The 27,690-nt window shown below is 38.2% G+C and overlaps 1 protein-coding gene across 1 annotated transcript; it reads right to left on the bottom strand.

Moving 5' to 3' along the window:
* Positions 1–351: 351 nt before the first annotated feature.
* ano7 (anoctamin 7) lies at positions 352–27,355 on the bottom strand. The gene is made up of 23 exons (XM_063016642.1): positions 27,263–27,355; positions 24,126–24,162; positions 22,721–22,869; positions 20,286–20,393; positions 20,050–20,186; positions 19,720–19,777; positions 17,664–17,774; positions 15,791–15,956; positions 15,387–15,477; positions 13,823–13,919; positions 11,421–11,564; positions 10,884–11,021; positions 10,706–10,804; positions 9,551–9,653; positions 9,350–9,461; positions 7,866–7,920; positions 5,687–5,784; positions 5,454–5,599; positions 3,748–3,953; positions 3,357–3,496; positions 2,770–2,860; positions 1,595–1,714; positions 352–622 (listed from the first exon to the last, which is right to left on the bottom strand). Exons 1-23 carry the CDS (start codon positions 27,353–27,355, stop codon positions 500–502), a joined length of 2,622 nt encoding a protein of 873 aa, XP_062872712.1. The 3' UTR covers positions 352–499.
* Positions 27,356–27,690: the final 335 nt, after the last annotated feature.

The following is a 27,690-nucleotide window of genomic DNA, read 5'->3' as shown; positions in this document are numbered from 1 at the left end:
TCTTGTGGTTGGGGCACTGTTATTCCTAAACAAACAATTCTAATCAGGATAGATATGGGTTATCATATTAATCAGGTGATTAGTCACAATAAGTTTCATTTGGAGTAATACCTGCCTATAAAAGTAACAGTGGATACAACCATGAAGTACAACATCTGTAAGCATCTGTACTCATGTTTCTTTAGATATATATTTATTTACATGCTTCATGATATTATAACCTCTATTACACATAGAAAAATACAATGTAATACATTTGTAATATTGCTTCTACTTCTACTGTATTCATAAATAATAATACAATATATGAATGTTAAGTATTACAAAATATAGAATGCTGTAAACATCTGTATGGTCAAACTGGTAGTTTTGACAGGTTATGGTGATGTGATAATATTATACATTAACCACTGTGTCATCCTGTTTCAGGTATCAATAATAAATCCAATTTTTTATCACCAATCTGTCAAAATCAGTGGATAAAAAGTCAGAATGAAGGTTAGTCATCAGATGCTAGAGTCCCACTTGACCCAGGGGAGTCAGTTTCACGAGGTGAGGCTGTGGGACTCCGCGATTTTCCTCTCCATCGGAGATCCGATGCCTCTAAAACTGCTTCTAGGGTCTTAACAGGAATAGAGAACATGTCAAACAGAAATCACAGGTGATTGTCCAATCATTTACAAAATAAGTCAACTATGTTAGCAACCACTGAATATCTATTCCGATGATCATATTCACAGCAGTTTGTTTAACGGTAGGTAGCTTTTTACTTTAGATTTTTGGTACTTGGCTACTACTATGCTATCAATTTTATGGCAACAGTTTAGGGAAGGCCATTTTCTGTTCCAGAAAGCTCCAGTGACCACTGTGAACACTGACAACAAGTCAGGCCTACTTGTCCAACATTAGTGCCCGACTATGGGCACAAATTACCACAAACACACAAACTATATAATATGTCAAATAAGTCCAGTACAGGGAAAAAAGTTTGGGACACATTTCTTGTTTACATTCATATATGACAAGTCTGCTAGCACTTGTTATTTTAACAAGAACTATTCATTTATTAATACCTTCACATGTACAAATATACCATAATTATTACAATGTACTGAATGTAATATTATTTATATAGCTCAAGCGACGCAGTGCTAGGTCAATATGCTATGGTATGACGGGCGTCTACACAGACGATTGGTACGGGGAGGAGGGGGCTGTTTAGGGTATTTCTGCCTTCTGCATCCTGCTGCAACTCTAAATCAGGATGAAGCGTTTCATTAAAATAAAACAACTAGGCCTGACTAGTCAGAGGAGTGTCTTTTTGGACCTTGGATTGTAAACAGGGGCATAATCATGATGGAAAAAGAAAAGGGCCCCAAACTACTGTCACAAATTTAAAAGCAAAAATTGATATTTTACACTTGTTAGCAATCTGTGTTGTTAAAACACCTGAACTTGGTGTGCAATAACAGTACCATGTGTTTCAGACTCAAAGATTAGATACACCTGCTTTTCTGTACATACCATTAACGTTCCAAAGTTTGTGCATGTATATTTAATACTCTAAAAACCCAGATGTGAAAAGGAATCGCACCTGATTCTCAGTCAGTGCTTTTTTAGCCATGTAGTGCTCTCTTTTGATCTTGATCTCCACCTCTTCTGGAATATCCGGAACCATCCAATCAATCATGCGACTAATCAGAAATACTACATGCTGAAAATGTTAAATAAAAGAGACAATGACAAGCCAGCATTGAAGAGTTTAAATACATGTAACCCTTGTAAAATACTCACTCAATCATCTTTAATACCCTTTCATAATGGGACAGTTTAGTGGGAAAAAAACACACTATGATGATCACAGAGTATCATCTATACCGTCTATACTGTGTATTTCATTATCAGTCAATTATTTCATTCTTTCATTTATACTTATGTTATCCATACTTGCTGCAAAGCTTTTAGGAGTAAACCAGAGGACATTTGCACAGACACAGACCATCAAAACTGTGTCTGTGCAAAGACACAGACAGTAAACAAAGGTGAGGTTCCTGGACTTGTTGGACAAACAGACTACCTGCTGCCTACCAAATGTGTTAACATAGCATAAATGCTATATACCTTATGTTAATTTTGCATGTTGTGTAGATATAATGCTGTTTGCCTCCAAGTCAATCATTACTGCCCTCATTTATTCACCAGGAGAGTTAACTGGGTAGCTCTTACATTATATGGATGGAAGTTATAAAAAACACAAAAAGAAATGGGTCCCAAATATTTTGAATGGCATTATATTGATTCTCAATTAAGTCAATTTTTTCCTATTTATTTATGTATTTTCTCCCATTTTTCTCTGATTCAGCGTAGTCAATTTGTCTTCCGCTACCGGGGATCCCTGATTGCATTCAAGGAGGGTAAATTTTCTGCTCACGCCTCCTCAGACCCTTAGGTTCCTAGAGGACCCTGTTCTTTTCGCCTATGCACTCTGCATGGGCGCCTTTATCTGCTAACCAGGGTCCTTGCACAGTGCTTGAAGACCCGGCCCTAGCAGACACGGTAGCCAATTATTGTCTGCTGCAGGCATTGCCAATTATGCCCGATATATGGCAACATGTGGCAAGGCATTTTGAACTGAGGAGTTCAGGATCTTAGCCCTGGTGTGCTAGCGGAATATCCCGCTACGCCACCTGGGCAGCCAATCCAAATTTTTTTATAATTAAAAACATTGCATAGTATAAAAAGCTTAATTGCTTTATTAATCTACTGTACCTCAAATATAATGACAAAACCAAGCCGAACAGCCAACAGATTGTAGAAATCAGAAGTGTAACGTCCTTTCTCATCTCGTGAACCTCGATACCTGAGGATTAACATCAAAAAATTTTTAAATAATAATTTTAAACAAACATTTGGAAATTCTAACTTCACAAATTGAAACCTAAAAGGTAAAAATGTCAAGTGTAGCTTAAATTAGAGGGCCAAATATACATGTACACACCTTTTAATTTGAGTTCAGGTATTTCAGTGTCACACATAGCTAACAGGTGTATAAAATGATACCAAACGGTAAGACAAGAATATACATGGAATCTTCAAAAAGTTTCCACACTTTTATATTTTGGTTGAAAACAGTGAGGGTGGGAGGAGTAGTAATTGGTTGTGTCTGAGAGACTGAGAGGTTTTTGGCTCAACCAAAAACATTTTTTGCTGATGGCATTGGTATGATGCTGGGAAAAATGCATCAGAAAGTGAGTATGTAGAAAAGTGATGTCATTTGTTTTTGAAATTCTTAATAAATAGAGTTTTAAAAGTGCGGAAACTTTTTGAAGAACGTTGCTTTTACTATTGAATCTCACCAGCACTGCATTTCACTTTGTGTAAAGTTGTTGGGTGCGACAGAGAGTGTGAAATTGATGTAGCCTTTCAGAGTCCCCTCAGTGGTGTAGCGGTAATAGAGACGAGGCAGGAAGTCAGATGTAAAAGCAATCAGGAAAGCCTAACAAAGGAAAAGGAAGTCAACATGGCAAAACAATTAACGCATTAGCTTTACATTAGCCACTTTACTGATTATGTCTTCAAATACAAAGCTTCCAGAAAAAAAAACAATATCTTTGTACTTGTTCTAAACAAAGTATTAATGGAAAAAAACTGTCACAGATTAATGAAAAAAAGCCAAAAAAAAAAAAAAAAACAATGTCCGAACGGAAGCTGCGTTATCGAGATAAGCGATAAAGTAGGAATGCTCACATTGCTAATCACAGCCAAATAACTGATGACTTGTAGGATTGTGAACCATATCCCGATGTCCTGCACCCTCTCTGCCACTGGTCTCCGATACTCACACACAAATTTCTGTGCATCCAGACGTACCTCAATCCAGTTGTTGACCAAGGCAAAAAGTGGTGCCAAGGGACAGGCAGCCACAAAAATTGTAATAAAACCAAACTGCAGAACTGTAAAAAAGAAGAGAGAAAAAGGTTGGTTTGTAAAATGCAATACAATACATGTTTAATTCATCCTGCTTTCAAGCAATTGACTAAAGTAGAATATGTAAACAGCTAGCAAGCAAATAGTATTGGACATATTCAAGATTCAAGAGTCTAATCTTTGGTTGTCTTTCAAAAGATCAGTAAATATGTTTTTGACTACAAACATTTAAAAATGTCAGTAGTTTCTGTCAAATTCCATAGTAAATACATAATGGTCATTTTTGACCCATGTTGTGCATTAGAAGGGTAGTGATACAAAAATGATTTTTATTAAAAAAGCAAAAAATATAAAACTGAAATAAGGATTTGTGATGATCAAAAACAAGTTAATTGAAAAATTCATGGAAGTTTGAATGACGAAAAAAATTTATTGCAAAGATATAGAAAATAAAAACTCAGTTGGGTCACTTTTGACCCAGGTTGTGCATCAAAGGGTTAAATTAAGGTAAATGTTGTAGTGATATTGTTTATTTAAATGTCTTTATATGGGCTTATAAGCTTGTCATGATGTGATATTATTTAGCCGACATGCATTATTGTCCAAAACCAAGCATACACCAAAATCTCCTTATAGTCAGTATAAACAGGTTGTACCGAAGACTCATTTTAATACAGTACAACCTTTCCATTAACTCAGTTTGTAACTGTGAAACGGAGCAACAACTGGTCAACCAATAAGTTTTAAAGACATGTAAAATTTTGTATGCTTTTGACAACGTCAATAAACTAAAGGTTTAACAATACAATTTTTGGCAATTAAGTGGCTCCTAATATCATAAACAATGTGATTTAGATGTACATATTTTGACTTAATTCATTCATTTATATAGTCTGTTTTACCACCATTTTATTCTATTCCAAGAAAAAAACTGTGGACAGGTCGCAAGTCCATAACAGGGCAAACACACACACACACATGTTCACACACACTCATACCTAGGGCAATTTTGTATCTTCAATTAACCTGATTGCATGTCTTTGGACTGTTGGAGGAAACTGGAGCACCTGGAGGAAACCCACACAGACAGGGGGAGAACATGCAAACTCCACACAGTTTGGAGTTTGACTTAAAGCTTAATGCAAAGAAGATCATTGTTTTAGTGGATTCAGAACTAAATAATTAGATACAAACACACAGCACTTGACTCTCCCAACTTTCAAACAGTTGGAAGTTCCAGCTGAATCATTACATAGAAACTAACTTTCCTGGAAAGTCACACTAAATTCTGCATGCCCTGTAACAGTGTTACTTTTAAGACAGAGTATGTGTGCTTGACAGGCCTGCCTGCAGTCCAGATCTGTCTCCTATTGAAAATGTATGGAGCATCATGAAAAGGAAAATCAGACAACAGTAACTACAGACTGTTGAGCAGAAATATGAGTATTTACTGCATATTTCTATGTTTATTGCAATGTCTATGTAACATTTAAGAAAATTCACAAAAGTATAATTTAAAAACCCACCCATTTCCAGATACTCATCAAACAGTCCCTCACACACCAACAGTTCATAATCCCTTTCCCAGGGTGCCACACTTTCTTGCTGTTTTTCTCCATTTTCATTTTCAGCTGGACGGAGTTTCCGCTTGTGCCACCAGGCTTTTAACTTACTGCAGAGTTGTAGAGAAAAAAATCAAGCCATGATGTGACATAACCACAGAAAGTGATTTTTACGCTGTAAACTAATGAAGACTTACGGAAGAAGAAATTCCTGAACATTGTTGATGAGTTGTTTGCCAACCATGATGATTAACAGCTCTTGAGCAAGCTCAATGAGACATCCTGAAGCACCACACTGAACAAAACAATACAACTATTATAGATATCATGTTAATGCATTATATGAAGTTTATATTCACTTGGATGATGTGTGTAAGAATGTGTGTAAGAGCAGTTTAGTGATTAAATTTTATTTTGTGACTGAAAAAATGATCACATTCTTCTCTCTCAAAAAAGTAACATATATGAGTTCTCTATTAATCTATTACATAGGCAGTTTGTGGATATAGATAAATATTTATTGGGTAATTATTTTTAAATGAGTAATTTGCAAATAAATATATAAAATTATATATACATACAGTGGGGGAAATAAGTATTTGATCCCCTGCTGATTTTGTAAGTTTACCCCCTTACAAAGACTTGAACAGTCTATAATTTTTATGGAAGGTTTAATTTAACAGAGAGGGACAGAATATCAACAAAAAATCCAGAAAAAAAACATTAAATAAAAGTTATAAATTAATTTGTATTTAATTAAGGGAAATAAGTATTTGATCCCCTACCAACCAGCAAGAATTCTGACCCCCACAGACCGGTTATGTCTAACAAATTAGTCCTGTCCCTGTATAAAAGACTCCTGTCACAGAATCAGTTTCTTCCGTTCAAATCTCTCGACCACCATGGGCAAGACCAAAGAGCTATCAAAGGACGTCAGGGACAAGATTGTAGACCTGCAAAATTGAGCTCTTTGGCATCAACTCCACTCGCCGTGTTTGGAGGCAGAGAAATGCCCGGTGGGGATGGTGTTCTTGGGGTCATATCCAGCATTTCTCTGCTCCCAGCTCCCTTGAGATCATTGACAAGCTCCTCCCGTGTAATTCTGGACTGACCTCACCTTTCTCAGAATCATTCTTACCCCACCAGGTGAGATCTTGCATGGAGCTCCAGAGTGAGGGTGATTGACTGTGATCTTGTATTTCTTCCATTTTTGAATGATCGCACCAACAGTGGTCTCTTTCTCACCAAGCTTCTTGCTGATGGTCTTGTAGCCCATTCCAGCCTTGTGCAGGTCTACAATCTTGTCCCTGACGTCCTTTGATAGCTCTTTGGTCTTGCCCATGGTGGTCGAGTGATTTGAATGGAAGAAACTGATTCTGTGACAGAAGTCTTTTATACAGGGACAGGACTAATTTGTGTGCCTCATGGGCACATAACCGGTCTGTGGGGGTCAGAATTCTTGCTGGTTGGTAGGGGATCAAATACTTATTTCCCTTAATTAAATACAAATTAATTTATAACTTTTATTTAATGTTTTTTTTCTGGATTTTTTTGTTGATATTCTGTCTCTCTCTGTTAAAATAAACCTTCCATAAAAGTTATAGACTGTTCAAGTCTTTGTAAGGGGGTAAACTTACAAAATCAGCAGGGGATCAAATACTTATTTTCCCCACTGTATATATATATATATATATATAATTTTATATATTTATTAGCAATATAAAATATATAATACTTATTATATATAAAATATAATAACTATTATAGTGTCACTTGACTTTGTGGCCTCCTAATTCATTATTAGTTATTATGTTTGCTTACAGGTGGCGGCTTTTCTTTGTCCGTATAAATAAAGCAAATTCAACTACACCCATTAGATCAAACCACAAAGACTACAATTCAGTAAGTCTTGGGAGGTCCTACAGATTCTCCAAAGCGAATCATAAATACTGAAATTTAAGGAATGTCAATTAAAATAATTTTAAGTGACTTCATGTCCCAAGATCTGTACAAACAGCAGTCTGTAAGTGCACAGTAAATGAATCAGTGGTCAAAAAGAAACTCCAAACTATTGAATATTGGATGCAATTTGGTGTTTCAACAGACTGTGATCCAAAAACATGTAAAGGCTGGTTTTGGGTTTGCGAAGTGAGTCGAGCTTTAAAATAGGCTAAAATCCTGACAGCAAATATGTGGACTTTAAAATGTGGCCTATTTGACACATTAGATTTAATCATATTTTAAAAAACACAACTTTATTCAACTTTTAAATATTTGTCAAAATACATATTCAGTCAAAGTGTGTGTATTTAAAACTGTACATAAAAAAATACTGAAGTATATCAATTAAATTCTGTACGTGTGGTTCATACTCACATCTTCATTTCGAATCTCAAAAAGTGTAGTATAGTTCCCAGGGTATCCAACAAACCTTTAAAAACAGCAAATTCAATTAATGTCAAGTGTACTACTATATGGTCAAAAGTATGTGGACACCTGACCTTAATAATAATAATAATAAATGCAATTTAAGTATAGCCTTTCACACACCCAAGACGCTTTACAAAGTAAATATTAGAGACAAGAACATATAACAACATTAGAGAAAAGAAGCTAAGACATAGAAAAAGAAGAATAATGTGCAGGAAAGAGGAAAGTTTTTAGTCGACCTTTGAAAGAAGAGATGGTGGGACAGTCGTCAATAGATTGTAAAAAAGAGTTCCATAGTTTAGGGGCTGTGGAACTAAAAGACTCTTCGCCACAGATGCTAGTCGAAATCGGGGTACAGCTCAAAGGCCCTTGCCAGTGAATCTAAGAGAGCAGCTGGGATAATAAGAGTGAAAAAGTGCACTGAGGTAGGTAGGGGCGAGGCCATGAAGGGCTTTAAAGTTAGGCAGTATAATTTTGTATTTAATACGAGAGGCCAGTAAAACTGATGGAGCATGGGAGTGATATGGGCAGACCTTGAGGGGGTTGAACATTTCAAAACCATGGGCATTAATGTGGAGCTGGCTCACTCTTTGTGGCTATGCCAGGCTCTAGTTTTCTACAAGAATTTAAAGTGTTTGTGGGAATTTGTGCCTGTTTAGAGAAAATGACTAAGGTATGGCATTGATGCTGGCTTAGAAAGTCTGGCCTACAACTGACATTTTAATTCATCCTAAGGTGTACAGTAGTGGTTGAGATAAAGGGCCATTCAGAACAGGCCATATGAATTTCTACAGACCTTCCTTTGTGTACAGGGGTTGATGTAAGTACGGGTAAAGGCCTTCTACCAAACTGTTGCCACAAATATGGAAGCAAATTAATTAATTAATATAAATATAGATTTAGATTAATATCATGTACTCTGATGTACATTTATTTATTTTTTAGTGCAGTCAATTTGTCTTCTGCTGCTGGGGATCCCTGATTTTTTTGCAGTTGAGGCGGGTATATTGCTCCACGCCTTCTCTGACCCATACGGAGCTCTTAACGGAACCCTTTTCCACCCATGTACTGTGCACAGGCACCTCTATTCGCCAATCAGGGTCCATACACAGCGTTTGAAGACCCCGCCCACATATTCCGGTCATCCCTCCCTGCAGGCACTACCAATTATGCCTGCTAGATGGCACCCAGGCAACCGGTGGCAACGCCGAGTTTCGAACCAAGGAGTTTAGAATCTCTGCGCTTGTGCGCTAGCGGAATATCCCACTGTGCTGCCTGGGCGCTGATGTACATTTATACGTCTGTTAACAAAGAATATGGTTAAAATACCTAAATTTAATAGTTAAGAGGAATGTCCACCTAATTTTGGCCATATATTGTGTGTGTTTATTTAACATAGAATTTACAATGTTTGATTAAAACACATTTACCTTCCTTTAAAAAATGCTATGTAAACAGGAGAAGAGTAGAAGTTGACAAACTGGAAAATGAACACTTTAAGGATGAAAGCATCTTCATATGTGGTCTGAGTACGATGCATTTCTGTGGGTAGGAACATTAATTACAAACATATATTATGAAAACAAGGTGAATTATTAAGATTATTATTAAGATTTCATATGCATGCTGACCCCATTGAGTCAGTTTGTAGGCCAGGAATGTGTAGAACTTAGACAGAATCATAATTACCACCAAGTTTAACACTGAGCTAGAGAGACTTGCTATTTTTCCAGCCTGTGAAACAGAATAACAGTATAAAATATTACAAATTTAAAGTTTTATGGATGCCACAGCCATTACACCCATATATTACATTCATAAACTCATGCTTTCAACATATACAACACACAAGTGCCCTTAAATGTTACTATACTCATATTACAGCTCAGTCATGAAGGAGTAGGCTGCACAATTGCTCATAATATCAAGTCTAAACTGTGTCTAGAAAAGGCAACATCAGTACAAAAAGTTATATGGACACCTGATCATGGATATCCAATTCTAAAACCATGAACAATAATATAGTCTGTCCCCCAGACTGCCCATGGCTGCCTTCCAGGAGGGCTTACTACAATATTTTGGAGTTTGTTTTTTGGAAATTCATGTCTGTTCATGTCTCTGTAAAGAAAAAAGAATTTGAAAAGTCAGTCACTGATGCTGGTTAAGAAACAGGTTCTCCAAAGTAAGCACTCATTATCTGGCCGAAATCGAATAACGAATTTAACATAGTGCCAATTAGTTCTGGCCACTTTGTTCCAGTAAGGAGAATTTTATACCTTTCTTACTTTGTGGCAGCAGTCTGGTTTGAGCCCTTATCTTGCACAGAGCAAGGTCCATGTCCAGTTGGACAAATCCAGTTAAAAAAAAGAAACTGTTGCTTATCATGTGAGGCAAGGTGGCACAACTAGTAAAGTGGGAGTTGCACAGCAACCTGGGTTCAATCCTCAGTTTGGGTTACTGTCTGTGAGTAAGTTTTTTGTGTCTATGTGGGTTTTCTTTCACCTAAAAATGTACAAAGGGTGGATTGGCTATTCTAAAGTACAAAGTGTCCCTATTTCAGGGTTTATTCTTGTCATGTTTCTGGTTTTTGTTTCATGATGGCACTGGATACACGGTGACCCCACCCAAAATGAAGTGTTTAGTGAATAAGTATGGTGTACAAATAACTACCCAACTACCCAAAATAGCAGGAAGAACGAAGGAAGCATTACCACCTTCATATCAATGCCCATGGTATTGGAATTAGATGTTAAACAAACACAAATAGAAGTCCATGATGTACTCACAGAGAAAATAAAGAATTCATCCACTGATTGGTAGATGATCATGCTCAGGATAGTCCGGTATAGGATAATCCCTAACAGACACATCAGAACTACTGCGACCTGCAGAAATAAAGTTCAGTTCTAACATATAAAACAGAGACATTTAACTCAAGGAAAATTATATGATATTTTGCTTTACCATCAGGATGACGACCATGCTGCCAGTAACGATGCGCCGGAAGCGGCTAATCTCTGGGAAATGTGGCTCTTCTGCCCCAGTAATAGGATTACGGATAGTCATGGGGGCCACCGCAGCAAACTCTGGCCTAGGTCTTTCCTAAAATGTGACCAAATTTAGAGGAATAATAAAGATTTGAAATTATTTAATAATTCAAATGTTTCTTACAAATATATTACGCCTTTCAATGGTATTAGAATATAAACAACTGTTAATATTTGTCTTTGTTTTATCATAGAGGCAAACCGTGCTACTGTATATTTTTTCTTTTTCTATAATAGTTATCTGTATACAATAAGCAGGGGCATCTTATAGAAGGAGAAAATCTGTTTAAAGCAGCTGCTACAAATAAATGAATTAATCAGTGAATCAATGATATTTGTTATAAGCACATACCAGTGCTTGGGCCCTAATCACACCACCTGCAGCTATCATTAAGGTTAAACAACTACTCAACTACAGTATCTAGAACCATCATACTGTATTTTCTTTCCTTACTTCAATTTCCTCGAACTCAGAGCAGTCCCACTTATGGGACAGGACAGAGCAGGTACGTTTCCAGTACTCCAGAAAGGTGACCGCCCACAGGGACATGAAGATACTGAAGAAAACAGTTCCTCCATTGTCAAATAGTAAGCCTGCCTGGGGCAAAATAATACACCATGGTTTACAAATACAGTACATTACGCTCAAAATGTCAATGATTAATCGGTTAACTGATAAACAACAAATCAGACACCAAAATCAACACCTGACACTTTATTTGAACTGATTTACATATCTCTACACACAGTGTGTGCCTCTCCTAGTTTCTTTTAGTGAAAGTGCTCTGCTGTTCTAACACAAGCAGATAAACTTATGAACTTATATTATTTCAATCATGATTTATGGAACATGGAATATTATGCATTAAAATCAAAGCAGAAGCTTTTATGTCAGAATGGAGTCAGACCTCATGTTAAATTGTGCACGTGTCTATCTTTGGGCATGTTATATTTTATGGTAATTATTTGGATATCTCACACTGTGTCCCTGTATGTCCCTGTGTCTTACAATAATTACAATAATATTGTCAGAAAAGCTTTAAAAAGTCAAATGCACTTTAAATGTAGCATAGATGGATAAAACGATGACCAATTGCTACTAACCAGTAATCGCCAAGCACTGATAAGAAGCTCCAAAAGGGCCACAAATATTGACACGTCCTACTTTCATCCAACCCCCCTACTCCATTTCATCCGAAATCCTTCTTGATTTATCCACCCATTCTTCCCAGAAAGATCTAATCCAGCCAAATATTCAAACTGCTCCAACTGCTCCAACACTGACCTGTTTACTTTTGCTGACACCACATTTCTAGAATACCACAAACTCTTCACATCTTGAATCTAGCCATACACAATGTAGGTAACTACATACCCTGAAATGACTTTAATTATTTTTAATTATGTAAACTTACATAATACAAATGCCATGCCCACACATATACATGTCGCCCAACACCTCTGCAAAAATGCCAAAAGATGATCTACTACAATCAACATCCCTGCTTCTCCATCCTTTAAGAGTACACGTAGGACGATATCCTTAATATTCTGACATACACTGATCAGCCATAACATTAAAACCACCTCCTTGTTTCTACACTCACTGTCCATTTTATTAGCTCCACTTGCCATATAGAAGCACTTTGTAGTTCTACAATTACTGACTGTAGTCCATCTGTTTCACTGCATGCTTTGTTAGCCCCCTTTCACCCTGTTCTTTAATGGTCAGGACTACTACAGAGTAGGTATTATTTGGGTGGTGGGTCATTCTCAGCACTGCAGTGACACTGACATGGTGGTGGTGTGTTAGTGTGTGTTGTGCTGGTATGAGTAGATCAGACAACTAAAAATGTCAAGCCAACAGCGCCCCGTGGGCAGCGTCCTGTGACCACTGATGAAGGTCTAGAAGATGGTGGCTGCACCTTCATCCATTGAATATCACCTTGATGCAATAGTCTTTACCCAATACCTGGTGCAAACCTCATGCAATTCAGGAAGTCTGCCAACTAACAACACATCAGATCTCTAACCTGTACCATATTATTTCATCTACTTGGATCTTCATAAACAACATATTTTTCTAATAAGTCTTATCTAATCACCTAATGCCTGAATTCTTAGAATTCCCCTCTCGTACTTCACAATCTAGTGTGGCCTGCACTCACTCAAAGTTATGAAATACCTTAAGTTGGGGGAAAAAAGAACATTCCTCTCACATCCTAATTGACTGCCTATATTTTTACCCTTCATGTTCATTGTGTTGAATTCTTGAACCTACATCCTCCCTATTTCCACCACAGCTTTAAAAATATCCATGTTTTGTTTAGATATAGGGCGGCATGGTGGAATAGCACTGTTGCCTCAGAGCAAGTAGGTCCTGGGTTCGATCCCCAGGCGGGGCGGTCCGGGTCCTTTCTGTGCGGAGTTTGCATGTTCTCCCTGTGTCTGCATGGGTTTCCTCCGGGAGCTCCGGTTTCCTCCCACAGTCCAAAAACATGCAGCCAGGCTAATTGGAGACACTGAATTGCCCTATAGGTTAAAGGCTGTGTGTATGTGCGTGTGTGTGTATGTGTGTCTGCCCTGCGATGGACTGGCGCCCTGTCCAGGGTGTTACTGTGTGCCTTGCGCCCATTGAAAAGCTGGGATAGGCTCCTAATTGGATAAGCGGTTAAGAAAGTGAGTGAGTGTTTAGATATATACAGTAAAAAAAGCTAGACAGATGTCTGCCTACCACAAAGAAGAAGAAACTCTAAACTCCAGCCTGAAGCTTTTGGGTTCACTTCCCTTTCTTTAGTCTCATTATTAGTATTTATTCATTATAGGTAAAGGTACAGCCTGTACTTGTACACTTACTCTGTAGTAATGGCAGATGCTGGAGAGATTCCAATATTTGCAGATGGTGCAGGTTGGACACATGACAATGTTGTTATCTTTGTTGCAAACTTCCTGCCTAAGGAATACAATTAAAAGTTAAGATTATTCAAAGTCAAGCCTTGAGATGATCATTTTAAAGCAGGCAGTCCCTTTGATAATAAGTGAAGCATGCTAGACTGTGTATCAGTAGCTTCTAAACATGGCAGACATGTTTTAATTTGCATTTCATTTCAATTTATTTCCCAATAGCAACTTGATGGATGGGAGTGGCAGACCGGCAAACCGTGGACCCAGGACCCGGTTGTGTGCAGTCGCTAACTGTTTCTTTTTACCTGTAAGAGACAGAGTCTCACAGAGAGCAGTATTGCATACAAAGAATCATGCATCGGCCATCTCTAGTGCTACAATTGCAGTAAAACTACATTTGCAGCATTTATCAGACACTTTCATTCAAGTGACTAAATGCAGTTTGATCAATTGAGGTATTAAAGCCTTGCTCAGGGACCTAACATTATCAACTTGGTGGTAGTGGGGCCTAAACTGGCAACCTTCTGATTACAAGTCCAGTAGCCTAACCACTGAGCTACCACTTCCCTGTGTAAGCCATTGTGGAAATGTGGAACCCATTCTACTCTCCCTCCCTTAAGACACAGCCAATCATGAAATGTGTGGACACTCACCAAGTAAACAGCAGAAATCTGAACATCTGGACAAACATCCCCTTAGCTTGTAAAAGTTTATTTCAAATATGAGGCACAGGGGCAATATATTAAACATGTCTCTTTCGGAACTTTGCTCAGTTTATAGTTACAGGTTACGCTCTCCTACATGTTTGCTCTCCTCAATTGGGTTGGGAGTCAACACCAGTAGAGAGGAAGCATAACACCATTGGGTAACAATTGGACGTGCTAAAGTTTGGGAGAAATGCATTAAAAAATAAATAAAATAATTTGAATTTTGTTTTTTTTTGCAATGTGTTTTTACCACCCCAACACTTAATTTATGTAAATAAAATAAAAAAAATTAAAAAGCTTTTTTTCCCCAGGGTGTCAAAAAGATATTATTAAATTAATCCCACTCATACAGCCAAAGAAGTCACTAATAAGTAATTAAAAATTAAAATAATTTAGAATAAGGTCACAGGACAAAGGTCCTGGGTTCGATCCCCAGGCAGGGTGGTCCGGGTCTTTTAATAGAGGTGAATGGGTGTGTGTATGTGTGTGTGTGTGTGTATGTGTCTGCCCTGCGATGAATTGGCGTCTCGTCCAGGGTGTTACTATGTGCCTTGCGCCCATTGAAAAGCTGGGATAGGCTCCAGCACCCCACCCCACCCCCCCGCGACCCTAATTGGATAAGCGGTTAAGAAAGTGAGGGAGTGAGGGAGCATAAGGTCAGTAAACCACATTGCACAACAACTCAAATGTGTTAGAACTGAAATGTGTATGATATGACATATGATTTCAACTCAATGTATCAGTACAGGTCTGAAAGCTGAAGTGAAATGACCATCATAAAGAAACACTGTTTTTTATAAGTCACTTACGCTGGAACGTCAGTGATCATAAGCCAGATCCCAAACACAGATAAGATGATGCCCATTACTGCAGCAGGAAGTAACCAGCCTGTGTAAAAACCTTTGGGTTTGTGTGTGAGGGGGAGAGAGAGAGAGAGAGAGAGAGAGAGAGAGAGAGAGAGAGAGAGAGAGATGATATTTAAAGGTTAAACAAAATTTGTCATGCACTGTTTACATTTCGATAGGCACGCTAACCTTAAGCACACACTTTAAGAATGTCAGCATTTACTCTGCACTTCAGTTCAGCAAAAGACAAGGCAATATAAAAATATAAAACATTCAACTAAAACATATTCAGCAAACCTGTGTGCCCTCATCCACTGCACATTCAGCACACCATCCTTAAACCATGTCAAAATATGAGTAAGATGTACCTAACCATGCAAAGTAGAGGGCGATCTTCTCGCCAAAATATTCACGGATGTGATCCAGGGGCTGATAATTTTTCCAGCAGCCCCATCTTGCCCAGTAGTGATGTAAGATCTGCCTCGTGCTCAGACTCTCAGGATTTACTGGACCTGTAGGCATCTCAAACTGACCCTTGAAGTAACAGTGGGAAAAAGGTGTAAGTGTTTAACGCATGCTAAATGAGAGATGTTGTACAGGTATGCACACAAAAAGTATATCCAATACCTCATATTAGTGCACTACAAATGTTATCATCGCATACTAGGAGGGATCTTCAAAAAGTTTCCGCACTTTCATATTTCCGTTGGAAACAGTGAGGGTGGGAGGAGTAGTAATTGGTCGTGTCTGAGAGACTGAGAGAGAGCTTATAGTCCGGATTTAGCACCATCTGATTTCCACCTTTTTGGATGCTGAAAGAAGCTTTAAGGGGAAGACAGCCCCAGTTCTGGTTTGCGTTGCTTGGGGTGCAGTGAGAAACTCTTGGGGGGGCCATAGCGCCCCCATAGCGCCGGCCCTGCTTGTGTTACTTTAGTTTCGCCCTAAGACGGATTCAAACCTAGGGCAGAAAAATATACGCGCTGCAATCTGTCCACTGCACTACTCAAACAGCAGTGTACTGAGCAGGTTGTTATGCTGATATGCCTGGGCACACACAGCGTTACTAAGAGTAAAAGTGAATACTCCTTAAAATAATAACCAAACGCTTTCTAACTCCCACAGTAGCGGCAGAAGCCGCTTGCCCGCTTGCCCTGTTACAGGTTCAGAGATAATAAAAACTTGGCAACTTGGGGACTTGGCAGCGCCGGCTCTGGGGGAAGAAGATTTTCATGTGATGTTGATGTGAAAGCAACCTTCGTATTCATATTTAAAAAAAAGCCCATATGACTTTTATAAATTTCCTAAAAATGTGTCCAAATCAACACATACAATTAATCCCAATAAATAACTAAATTCTTTCTTATAATTCTTAATCATTTTTAGTTTAATTTTTTTGACCCCTTTTTCCTTTCACTTATTTGCACTTTGTTTATCAACAACATATGTGTCGTGGAACTACTTTTAGTGTACGATATTTGGTTGAATATACTCTTTAATGCTATTCCACAGCTTTGCATTTTAGATATTAACACATACAATTAACCCCAATAAATAATAATTAAATAATTTTATCTTATAGTTCTTAATGAATTCTATTTTTAGTTTTTTTCTCCCCTTTTTCTTTCACTTTCACTTTGTATAGCAACAACTCATGTGTTGTGGAACTATTTTTGGTGGAAGAAATTGTCAGTATTAAAGTAAATTCAGTATTAAATTCAAGGCTGCTTTAATTAGTTTTAAAACTGTTATAAAAGCAATAGAACCTGAGGTTGTGTGTTATCGCGGGTAGCCATGAGCTACAGCACTCACCTAAAACACATAACATTTTAACATACTTTTCTTATACAAACAACATTTGTTGTATTTACGGCATATTAAAGGGTTTATTGTTTATACACTACTGTAGTTAAATGATTAAAAACTGTCATTAATATTAAAAGTGACGTAAAGTGGTAAACATGCCTTTTCAAATTTTTTTGAGTGTGTTGCAAACACCAAACTTTACATTGGTTTATATTTACAAATTACAATTAAGTTTGTACTTTTGCAGAATTAACAGATTACAGATACTTGGTTTCACTGTGTTTTATTAAATTTTCCAAATTTTCCAGGACTGCCATGACATGCACTCTACTTTTTGAAAACTTTACTGTATTTTAACTGTAATGTGTGCTTAATGACCAATTTTTTAATTGTGATCATTTATATATTGTAGAGTTATGCTGATCAATGCACTCTTACCTCGTGTAAGGGATAGGCGGCAGTAAATACATTTTCTTTCACTAGCCTGGCTATTCCAACCTCTCCATTTTTCAATGCCCCAAATTGCGTGCTTGCTAATATTTCATATACCTGGAAGACAATAGGCAAAAAATTTTGTACATTTTTGTAAATTTGGCTTTTCATATTATCAGAATATAAATGAAAGAGCATCTGACTTTAAATCCTAATGATGCTGTATATATGTAAAACTAAAGAAAGCCTTATTGGTGCTCTTTGGCTGGTAAGATTGAGGAGGGCTTTCCTATTTGTACTGCTAATCAAAATACATGGAAAATTTAGATATTATGTTATCACCTTAATATTAGTATCTTGCTGCTTGTGATTTAAATACTTATAGTTGTTAAATCCTTATGTGGCTGCTTGAGATGTGGCTGGGAGTCTAAAGTAAAGAGATGAGCAACTTATAAGTCTTTAAGCTGTTGTAAGCACATAAGAAACAACAGTTAGCACAGAATGGAGGTTCCAAAGTCCAACACCCAATTTGACATGACTAGAACAATATAAGCAGAGGGTCACAGTTCTGTTTAGTTTTTTGCTCTTCTTCACGTACACTGCTGTAAGAACCCACAATTGTGCTAATAAATTCTCCAATCCAGTCAACTGTAATCTTTGTTTTTTATTTTTCATTTCACCTTATTTTTCCACGACAAACAGTAATCAATCTAAAATTGTAAGCTTGTTTACTGAATAAAAAGTGGGGAGTTGGCGCCTCCACTGTGCATATTAATCTGCCCAGTGACATTGCATGAGCAATGTGCATTACAGGTTTATGTGTCTTAGAGGAAGCATTTGATAGCCATTACCATCTCACATGTGCAGCTGTCATGTGACAGAGAAGTTTAACTAGTGGGCAGAATCTGGCTACAAATGAATTAGGAGAAAACAGAGTAAAAATAAATTTATATATAATAAACATTTATTGTTTGCTTTTTCAGTTTTTATGAGCCTGCACCAAATTAGCCTTGTGTTAAAGCTACATTTAACAAGTTTGCGCAGTCTAACAATAATTCCTATTTCTCACGTTATTTACCAAGTCTTCACGCGCTAATAATTCACCAAGAGTCTCGTTTGTTCAGATCAGCCATAACATTAAAACCACCTCCTTGTTTCTACACTCACTGTCCATTTTATCAGCTCCACTGACCATATAGAAGCACTTTGTAGTTCTACAATTATTGACTGTAGTCCATCTGTTTCTCTGCATGCTTTGTTAGCCCCCTTTCATGCTGTTCTTCAATGGTCAAGACTTTCCCAGGACCACCACAGAACAGGTATTATTTGGGTGGTGGGTCATTCTCAGCACTGCAGTGACACTGACATGGTGGTGGTGTGTTAGTGTGTGTTATGCTGGTATGAGTGGATCAGACAAAGCAATGCTGATGGAGTTTTTTAACACCTCACTGTCACTGCTGGACTGAGAATAGTCCACCAACCAAAAATATATCCAGCCCACAGCACCCAGTGGGCAGCGTCCTGTGACCACGGAAGTTCTAGAAGATGACCAACTCAAACAGCAGCAATAGATGAGCCATCGTCTCTCTTTACATCTACAAGGTGGACCAACTAGGTAGGAGTGTCTAATAGAGTGGACAGTGAGTGGACACGATATTTAAAAACTCCAGCAGTGCTGCTGTGTCTGATCCACTCATACCAGCACAACACACACTAACACACCACCACCATGTCATTGTCACTGCAGTGCTGAGAATGATCCACCACCTAAATAATACCTGCTTTGTGGTGGTCCTGTGGGGGTCCTGACCATTGAAGAACAGGGTGAAAGTAGGCTAAAGAAAGTATGTAGAGAAATAGATGGACTACAGTCAGTAATTGTAGAACTACAAAGTGCTTCTATATGGTAAGTGGAGCTGATTAAAAGAGTTAAGTTGCACGTTAAGCTATAATTCATTCAAATCAAACACTCATTATGATTAAATGGCACAAACAAGCCTAAAAGTAGAATACAAAGTCTATTTTTTTGCCACTTTTAAAAAGTTTAAACTTCCAAGCTCACAATTTGATGCCTCTGTGTTATCTTGAAGAAAGTGTCCTTGTTTTCATGGCCAAGAAACCTGCAAAACATGAGCGCGTGTTAAACCTATATACCGTATGTCATTTATCTTGTTTGACTTTTAGGAGGTAGCATTGACAAGACATCCCTGTGTCAATACTACTGTGTTTGAACAGCTACAGGTAGGATAGTCACACTTAGCATTATATACTGCTTAATCCTAAAATTGTTCAAGACTTTCAAAACAAAAACTAATTAGGGCACATAATGAGCTTCTTTTCATTACACGGAAGCAATTTTTTCAACTGGAACAAAAGACCGTTAACAATCTACCTCTCAAGCTTGTTAGGACGGAACTGGCAGGTGTAGTAATCCGGTGGAGGGTTAGGTACTTGCTGGGCTAAGATGTTAGGAATGTGTAACTTGCTCAGTACTGTCTCTGACCAGTTGGACTCTTGAGTTGTCTCAACCTGTATTGCAGATCCATTAGAAAACACACAGTTTGGTAAACACATCCTTAGTGAAGCTTAATTGAATTGGACAATGTGGGTGATCGTCATTTGATGTACCTGTAGTGGAACTCGAAGGCCAATCTCCTCAGCGTAATAACATAGCACACTCCAGGGGGCGTTCAAGAGAACATATGTTGTTTTCTTTCTACCTTGTACAACTTCTTTCTAAAAACAAAGAAGTGGAATTCTGATTTAACCATCAAGTGTCTGCAGGTACAAACAGGTAAGTTGTAACAGGCCCACCTGCCGAGGAGATGAGGTGCGATTAGCAGAATCATGCCCATCTGCCATGCTACTATGACTGACATGTTGATTCCTTATATATATATATATACAGTATATATACAGTGTATCACAAAAGTGAGTACACCCCTCACATTTCTGCAAATATTTCATTATATCTTTTCATGGGACAACACTATAGACATGAAACTTGGATATAACTTAGAGTAGTCAGTGTACAGCTTGTATAGCAGTGTAGATTTACTGTCTTCTGAAAATAACTCAACACACAGCCATTAATGTCTAAATAGCTGGCAACATAAGTGAGTACACCCCACAGTGAACATGTCCAAATTGTGCCCAAATGTGTCGTTGTCCCTCCCTGGTGTCATGTGTCAAGGTCCCAGGTGTAAATGGGGAGCAGGGCTGTTAAATTTGGTGTTTTTGGTACAATTTTCTCATACTGGCCACTGGATATTCAACATGGCACCTCATGGCAAAGAACTCTCTGAGGATGTGAGAAATAGAATTGTTGCTCTCCACAAAGATGGCCTAGGCTATAAGAAGATTGCTAACACCCTGAAACTGAGCTACAGCATGGTGGCCAAGGTCATACAGCGGTTTTCCAGGACAGGTTCCACTCGGAACAGGCTTCGCCAGGGTCGACCAAAGAAGTTGAGTCCACGTGTTCGGCGTCATATCCAGAGGTTGGCTTTAAAAAATATACACATGAGTGCTGCCAGCATTGCTGCAGAGGTTGAAGACGTGGGAGGTCAGCCTGTCAGTGCTCAGACCATACGCCGCACACTGCATGGTCGTCATCCCAGAAGGAAGCTGACGCACAAGAAAGCCCGCAAACAGTTTGCTGAAGACAAGCAGTCCAAGAACATGGATTACTGGAATGCCCTGTGGTCTGACGAGACCAAGATAAACTTGTTTGGCTCAGATGGTGTCCAGCATGTGTGGCGGCGCCCTGGTGAGAAGTACCAAGACAACTGTATCTTGCCTACAGTCAAGCATGGTGGTGGTAGCATCATGGTCTTGGGCTGCATGAGTGTTGCTGGCACTGGGGAGCTGCAGTTCATTGAGGGAAACATGAATTCCAACATGTACTGTGACATTCTGAAACAGAGCATGATCCCCTTCCTTCGAAAACTGGGCCTCATGGCAGTTTTCCAACAGGATAACGACCCCAAACACAACCTCCAAGATGACAACTGCCTTGCTGAGGAAGCTGAAGGTAAAGGTGATGGACTAAACCCAATTGAGCACCTGTGGCGCATCCTCAAGTGGAAGGTGGAGGAGTTCAAGGTGTCTAACATCCACCAGCTCCGTGATGTCATCATGGAGGAGTGGAAGAGGATTCCAGTAGCAACCTGTGCAGCTCTGGTGAATTCCATGCCCAGGAGGGTTAAGGCAGTGCTGGATAATAATGGTGGTCACACAAAATATTGACACATTTGGGCACAATTTGGACATGTTCACTGTGGGGTGTACTCACTTATGTTGCCAGCCATTTAGACATTAATGGCTGTGTGTTGAGTTATTTTCAGAAGACAGTAAATCTACACTGCTATACAAGCTGTACACTGACTACTCTAAGTTATATCCAAGTTTTATTTCTATAGTGTTGTCCCATGAAAAGATATAATAAAATATTTGCAGAAATGTGAGGGGTGTACTCACTTTTGTGATACACTGTATATAGTTTCTGCATTTTCTCCCCTTTTTCTCCCCTTTAGCGCATCCAATTGCCCGATTGCGTCATGCTTCCTCTCCACCAATGCCGATCCCTGCTCTGATTGAGGAGAATGAAGCTAACTCACACCCCCTCCGACACGTGGGCAGCATGCCGTATGCATCTGATCACTTACACTTTGACGAGTGCAGTGCAGCTCAGCACTGTGTACGGAGAGACACACCCTGAGAGCACTCTTTTCTCATCTCTGTGCAGGCACCAACAATCAGCCAGCAGAGGTTGTAATTGCACAAGTCATTTTATCTGAACAACAGGCCAATCGTTGTTCATGTGGCCGCTCAGCCTTAGCCGGCAGGCAGAGCTGACATTCGATACGATGTATTCGAGATCCCAGCTCTGGTTCCAGCGTGTTCCACCTGAGCGGCCACGTTGATTCCTTTTAACTAACCTGTGCCTCATTGAGCATTACTTTATTCCATTTGGAAGTGTTTCTGTTCATCACGGTTGGTATAAATACTGTATAATAATGTGATGTTACTGCATTAAATGCTTAGTGAGTTTTAATACTGACCATCTCCTGCTGCAGACCAGAGATTTTCAGTTTGGACAGGAACTCTTTTCTCCACTTTTGGTGAATAGCTTCTGTGGTGCGAGCCAATTTATCTTCTGGTTCAATAGGTTTTGACTGAGCCGAAGACTCTTCCCATACCAGCACGAAATCTGACAGTGTATAAAAAACAATTTAGTCTTTAGCACTTTGTAGTACAGTTCACTTAACAAGCACTTACTACAATAAACAGCATTTGCATCTAATTTGAGGTCTTTATGATCAACGGTCTTAGTTTGCAGCCTGTCATACATGTGTAGCCTAGTGGTTAAGGTACTGGACTAGTAATCAAAAGTGATGGTTCAAGCCCCATCACTGCCAGGTTGTCACTGTTGGGCATCTGAGCAAGGCCCTTAACCTTCAATTTCTTAGACTGAGGCAGGCATAACATTATGACCACCCTCCTAATATTGTGTTGGTCCCCCTTTTGCTGCCAAAACAGCCCTGCAACTGAGAGGCACTGACTCATTTTTATCAGAATCAGCATTTTGTAGCAATTTGATAATAACTTACCACTGAGGTGCATGTTGTAGTTATATTATTACTAACAGTTCACTCTTAGCAAGTGGAAGCATCATACATTTTCTTTAATTATTAATCTCATACATTTAAGCTAGGAAACTCTGGGGTAAGGTGTGAACATAACCTGGAAGGATATCAGTACTTGTAAGGCATCACATACTTACTTTGGTACACCTAGGGAAGCATATTTTGGAGGGGGACAATTTATCTTGTATGTTTATTCCTATTATTACTAAATAATAATAATAATAATGTTATTAATACAATTACTTTACATTTTAATCTTAAGCTAACCCATGCCCCCTCCGACACGTGGGCAGCAGCCGTAAGCATTTTGTCACCCACACTAAGCTAGTGCAGATATGCGAATCAGCCTTGTGTAAGGAGAGGTTGTAGTGCATCAGTTACAAGAATTCCCTATCCGGCTTAATACCCCACTCCTATATGAACAACAGGCCAATCGTTGTTCATGTAGCCCCCCAGCCCAGCCGGATGGCAGAGCTGAGATTTGATACGATGTATTCGAAATCCCAGCTCTGGTGTGCTAGTGTGTGTTTTTTACCGCTGTGCCACCTGAGTGGCCTTACATTTTAATCTTAACAAGTATAATTATAGCATTCTATTGGAAGATTGTCTCTCATTTTTACAGTGTAGACTTTACTGTTTACGGTTGTATGGGAGTATACAGTGTTGTCAGTAAAATAATATAGATAGATAGATAGATAGATAGATAGATAGATAGATAGATAGATAGATAGATAGATAGATAGATAGATAGATAGATAGATAGATAGATAGATAGATAGATAGATAGATCTATGTACTATGATCAAGCCTTACAACTCACCAAGACGTGTGACTCCATCACTAAATACATTCTTGTCCTGATTAATCTGTAGGGGATCAACACAATATAATTCCATTTAATAATTGTATGTCCATTCAGTGGGTCTAGCACCACCCAGAATCATCCAACCAAATCTAAAACCTGTCATCTACTGCGACAATGTTTGAACAACAGGTTCCAAAAACTCTGGTTCTCTGCAGCACCCATATGATACACAGCAGCCCTAAATTAAACACCTCCTTTCACAATTCCCTATTTTAATATACAAGACATATACATATCAACACTTTATAAGTATTCATCCCTTTTGTTTACTTCTTGGTTTAGGCCCATTATTCTTTCCTCAGGCTTGGACAGGTTAGATGGGGGGTGATGGTGTACAGCAATTTGAAGTCTTGCTGCTTGTACATAGGAAATAGTGTTATCTGGCCACTGTGCCTTGACACACAACACAGGCATTGGACAGTAGAGTAAATTATCCTTGTAAAATAACCATTTATCCTAAACTTGCTTACATAGATGATGACTATTAACAATTTAGGTGAGTCGGCAGAGTGATGTAGATTATTAGAATGATAGTTTCATATTATGAATCCAATGGGTATTAATACTTTCAAAATTCTAATTATTATTATTGTTATTATTGTTTGATAAATTGTCACATGAAAACAGCTGTTAGAATGGGTGCTGCACACCAAACAATCTGGGTTTGATGGTTGCCTTAGGTCACTGTCCGAAAGAAATTTAACCTGCTCCTCTTGTGTCTGTATTGGTTTTCTCATGGTACTGTTAAGCCCCCACCCATATTCCACAAACATAAATAAAGGTAAATTGGCTGGCCTAAATCACACTGCTCAAATGTACACAGATCAACATTGTCAAAAAAGCTCAGACCAAGACATCAACAACATATTGATTACATTACCAACAGGCCCTTCAACTTCTGTATGTTGTGAGGTGGACCATCCTACAGTGCATCCTGTTGTCTTTTCAACCATGGGTAAACAATAACACAAATGCCTGTTTTTTGTGTGGTCTTGGAGAAAACAGGATTCCTCTGACCAGTCGACCTTCCTCCACTGTTTCAATGTCCAGTTCTAATGCATGTGTGTTCATTGTATGGGCTTTTGACAAGAGACAGGAGTTAGTTGACTGGTCTATGACTATGCAGCCCCATACACATAAGTGTTCAATGCTCTGTGTACTGAGACATATTTACTCTATCACCAGTATTAATATTTTGTGTGATTTGAATCACAGTAGCTGTCTGTTGGTCTGTACCAAATACCAAAAGCTTCCTGTCAACTGGCATCAATGAGGCCAGCAATCTGTGGTACATGGCTTGTCCCTCCTCTGACTACAGACTGTGGGTACTATCAACAGCTGCTTTTGAGCAACCCTTTCTGTTTTGGAGATCACCCCAGGATTTAATATATCCCTGACTATGACATGCACAGCTGTTTTGATGATGCCAATGTCTGGTGGTTTTAATGTTCATCACTGTATGTGGAAAGGTTTGAGTCTTTTTATTTGATTCAACATAAAGCACACTAAATTGAATAACATGTTCAACCTGAGACAATGCACTCTAAAAAATAAAACATTGGGTCAACAAAAAAAATTAAGGCAACGTTTTGCATTAGTCTTTTTGAGTTATGCCAACTTCTCCTAGAATTACGTTGACCCAACACAATATTTTAAATTACACAAACTTAATAACTGTCAACATGAACAGATATTTTTAAGTTAGTGTTAATTAAAAATGCTTTTTACTGAATTATGAAAACCTAAAATATTGTGTTGGATCAACGTAATTCTACAAGCAGTTGGCATAACTCAAAAAGACTAATGCAAAATGTTGCCTTGATTTTTTTTGTTGACCCAATGTTTTATTTAATATTCATTTAACTTAAAAGTTTTAATACTAAATATAACATTGGGTCAACAGAAAAAATCAAGGCAACATTTTGCATTAGTCTTTTTGAGTTATGCCAACTGCTCGTAGAATTACGTTGATCCAACATCCTGTAGCCTAATATCTCTAAACATTAATTTGAATGTTTGTTAGCATTGCACTGAATTTGCTGAATGTAAAACAATTTAAACAATGATACAAGAACAAGGAAACATGAATTATTACCAAAAAATCATTTATTACAGAACACATCTACTTTTAACAAATCCCATTAGTGGACAACAATAAAAACTATGAAAAAACAAATTCCACATATCAGTCTGTAAAATCAGTATTTTAAAAATTATATGAATTAAACAAATGAGTAATGTTTATTGTTTAGTTTATTTTTACCTAGAACGCAAACACGTAATAATTAGCTAGCCAACCTTAGCATAGTTGTTGGCTACTTTTGCTACACAAACATTGTAAAATAGACTAGACAAAAAATAAGTTTTTAATAGCTTACCAGGGAAATTTTATGTCACTGGAAATATTTTAATCCATGAAAAAGTCAAGTTTTACTCAGTATATATCACCAAATCGTGTGTTGGTCCATGCCACTCTGAAGAAAAGCTAGCTAGCTAATTTGCATAGCACTCAAACTCTCTCTTTCCCGCTCTCTCGCTCTTGTAGTTTGTGCCTGCCGACCTTCAACTGCAAAGCGGGCAAATTATTCAAATCACAAAAGTGAAATCTGTAGATATATAGGTCAAAAAATGTTTGTAACAGTTAGAATGCTCACCTTGCTTGTGAAAGACTCACTCCACAGTGAAGAAAGGGCGCCTTGAAAACACAGACCGTTTCTGTTCGTGTGGGCGGGGCGAATTTAAACTACTTAGAAAATTAAGTCCTACAGTGTATGTATTTTAAGTTGCTAGAAGCTAAATTTTGTTCTTTATTGTTCAACCCAATATCTTAAGTTCAGGTGATTCATTATAGTGTGTTGAAACAACACTTGTAATTTGTGCGTTATCAGAACTCAATAAAATAACAACTGCAAGTAAAAAATTGTGTAATATAATGTAACTTGATTTTTTGGCATACAGCAGTGCATATATTTAAGTACTGGTTAAAGGCCATCTGAATTACTTTTTAGAGTGTGGGGATATGAAGTGAAAACTTTATTCAAGTTATTATGCTGGCCATCTATAAATCTAACTAAATAAAGACTTGGACTTACTTCGGCTGGGCTAATGCTTCCATAGTTTTTGTCAGGTAGTTCAGACATGGCGATCAGGGTAGTGCTGTCCTCTCCTTCTCCCGTGTTCTTCATCGTGGTCCCTGGCAGGAGCCAGAGCTCTCCTTGTTCTTTTATTCTGTTACCTTACAAACAAAATAAAGTACAGATATTAACTGGTGGTACCCTGTTCCAACTAAAAGCTGATACCATAATACATACACTACATGACCTAGATCTTGGTAGACATTTTATTCCAGTTATAAGGTTATGTCGTCTCTCATCTCCCTTTGCAGCTATAACAGCCGTCACTGTTTAGTGAAGTTAAGTATGTCTATTCAATCAAAAGAGCTGTTCTTATGTCAGGCAGTGGTATTGTGAGAGAACACTTTGCTTGCAAAAACATTCCAATTCATCCCAAAAGTGTTTAA

Source organism: Trichomycterus rosablanca, chromosome 20, assembly GCF_030014385.1.
Source record: "Trichomycterus rosablanca isolate fTriRos1 chromosome 20, fTriRos1.hap1, whole genome shotgun sequence".
NCBI classification, from domain to species: domain Eukaryota; kingdom Metazoa; phylum Chordata; class Actinopteri; order Siluriformes; family Trichomycteridae; genus Trichomycterus; species Trichomycterus rosablanca.
Note: the sequence above shows the minus strand (reverse complement) of the source record. Positions and strands in the feature narration are given on the sequence as shown.

What these genes read in the sequence shown, in the direction of transcription:
- ano7 (XM_063016642.1), bottom strand. Translation starts at nt 27,355, where the DNA reads ATGAAGAACACGGGAGAAGGAGAGGACAGCACTACCCTGATCGCCATG. An exon ending in TGATGGAGTCACACGTCTTG is followed by an intron (nt 22,870 to 24,125) that starts GTGAGTTGTAAG and finishes ATACACTGTCAG; the next exon opens with ATTTCGTGCTGGTATGGGAA. An exon ending in ATAGCATTTTTTAAAGGAAG is followed by an intron (nt 7,921 to 9,349) that starts GTAAATGTGTTT and finishes CTGTTTTTAAAG; the next exon opens with GTTTGTTGGATACCCTGGGA.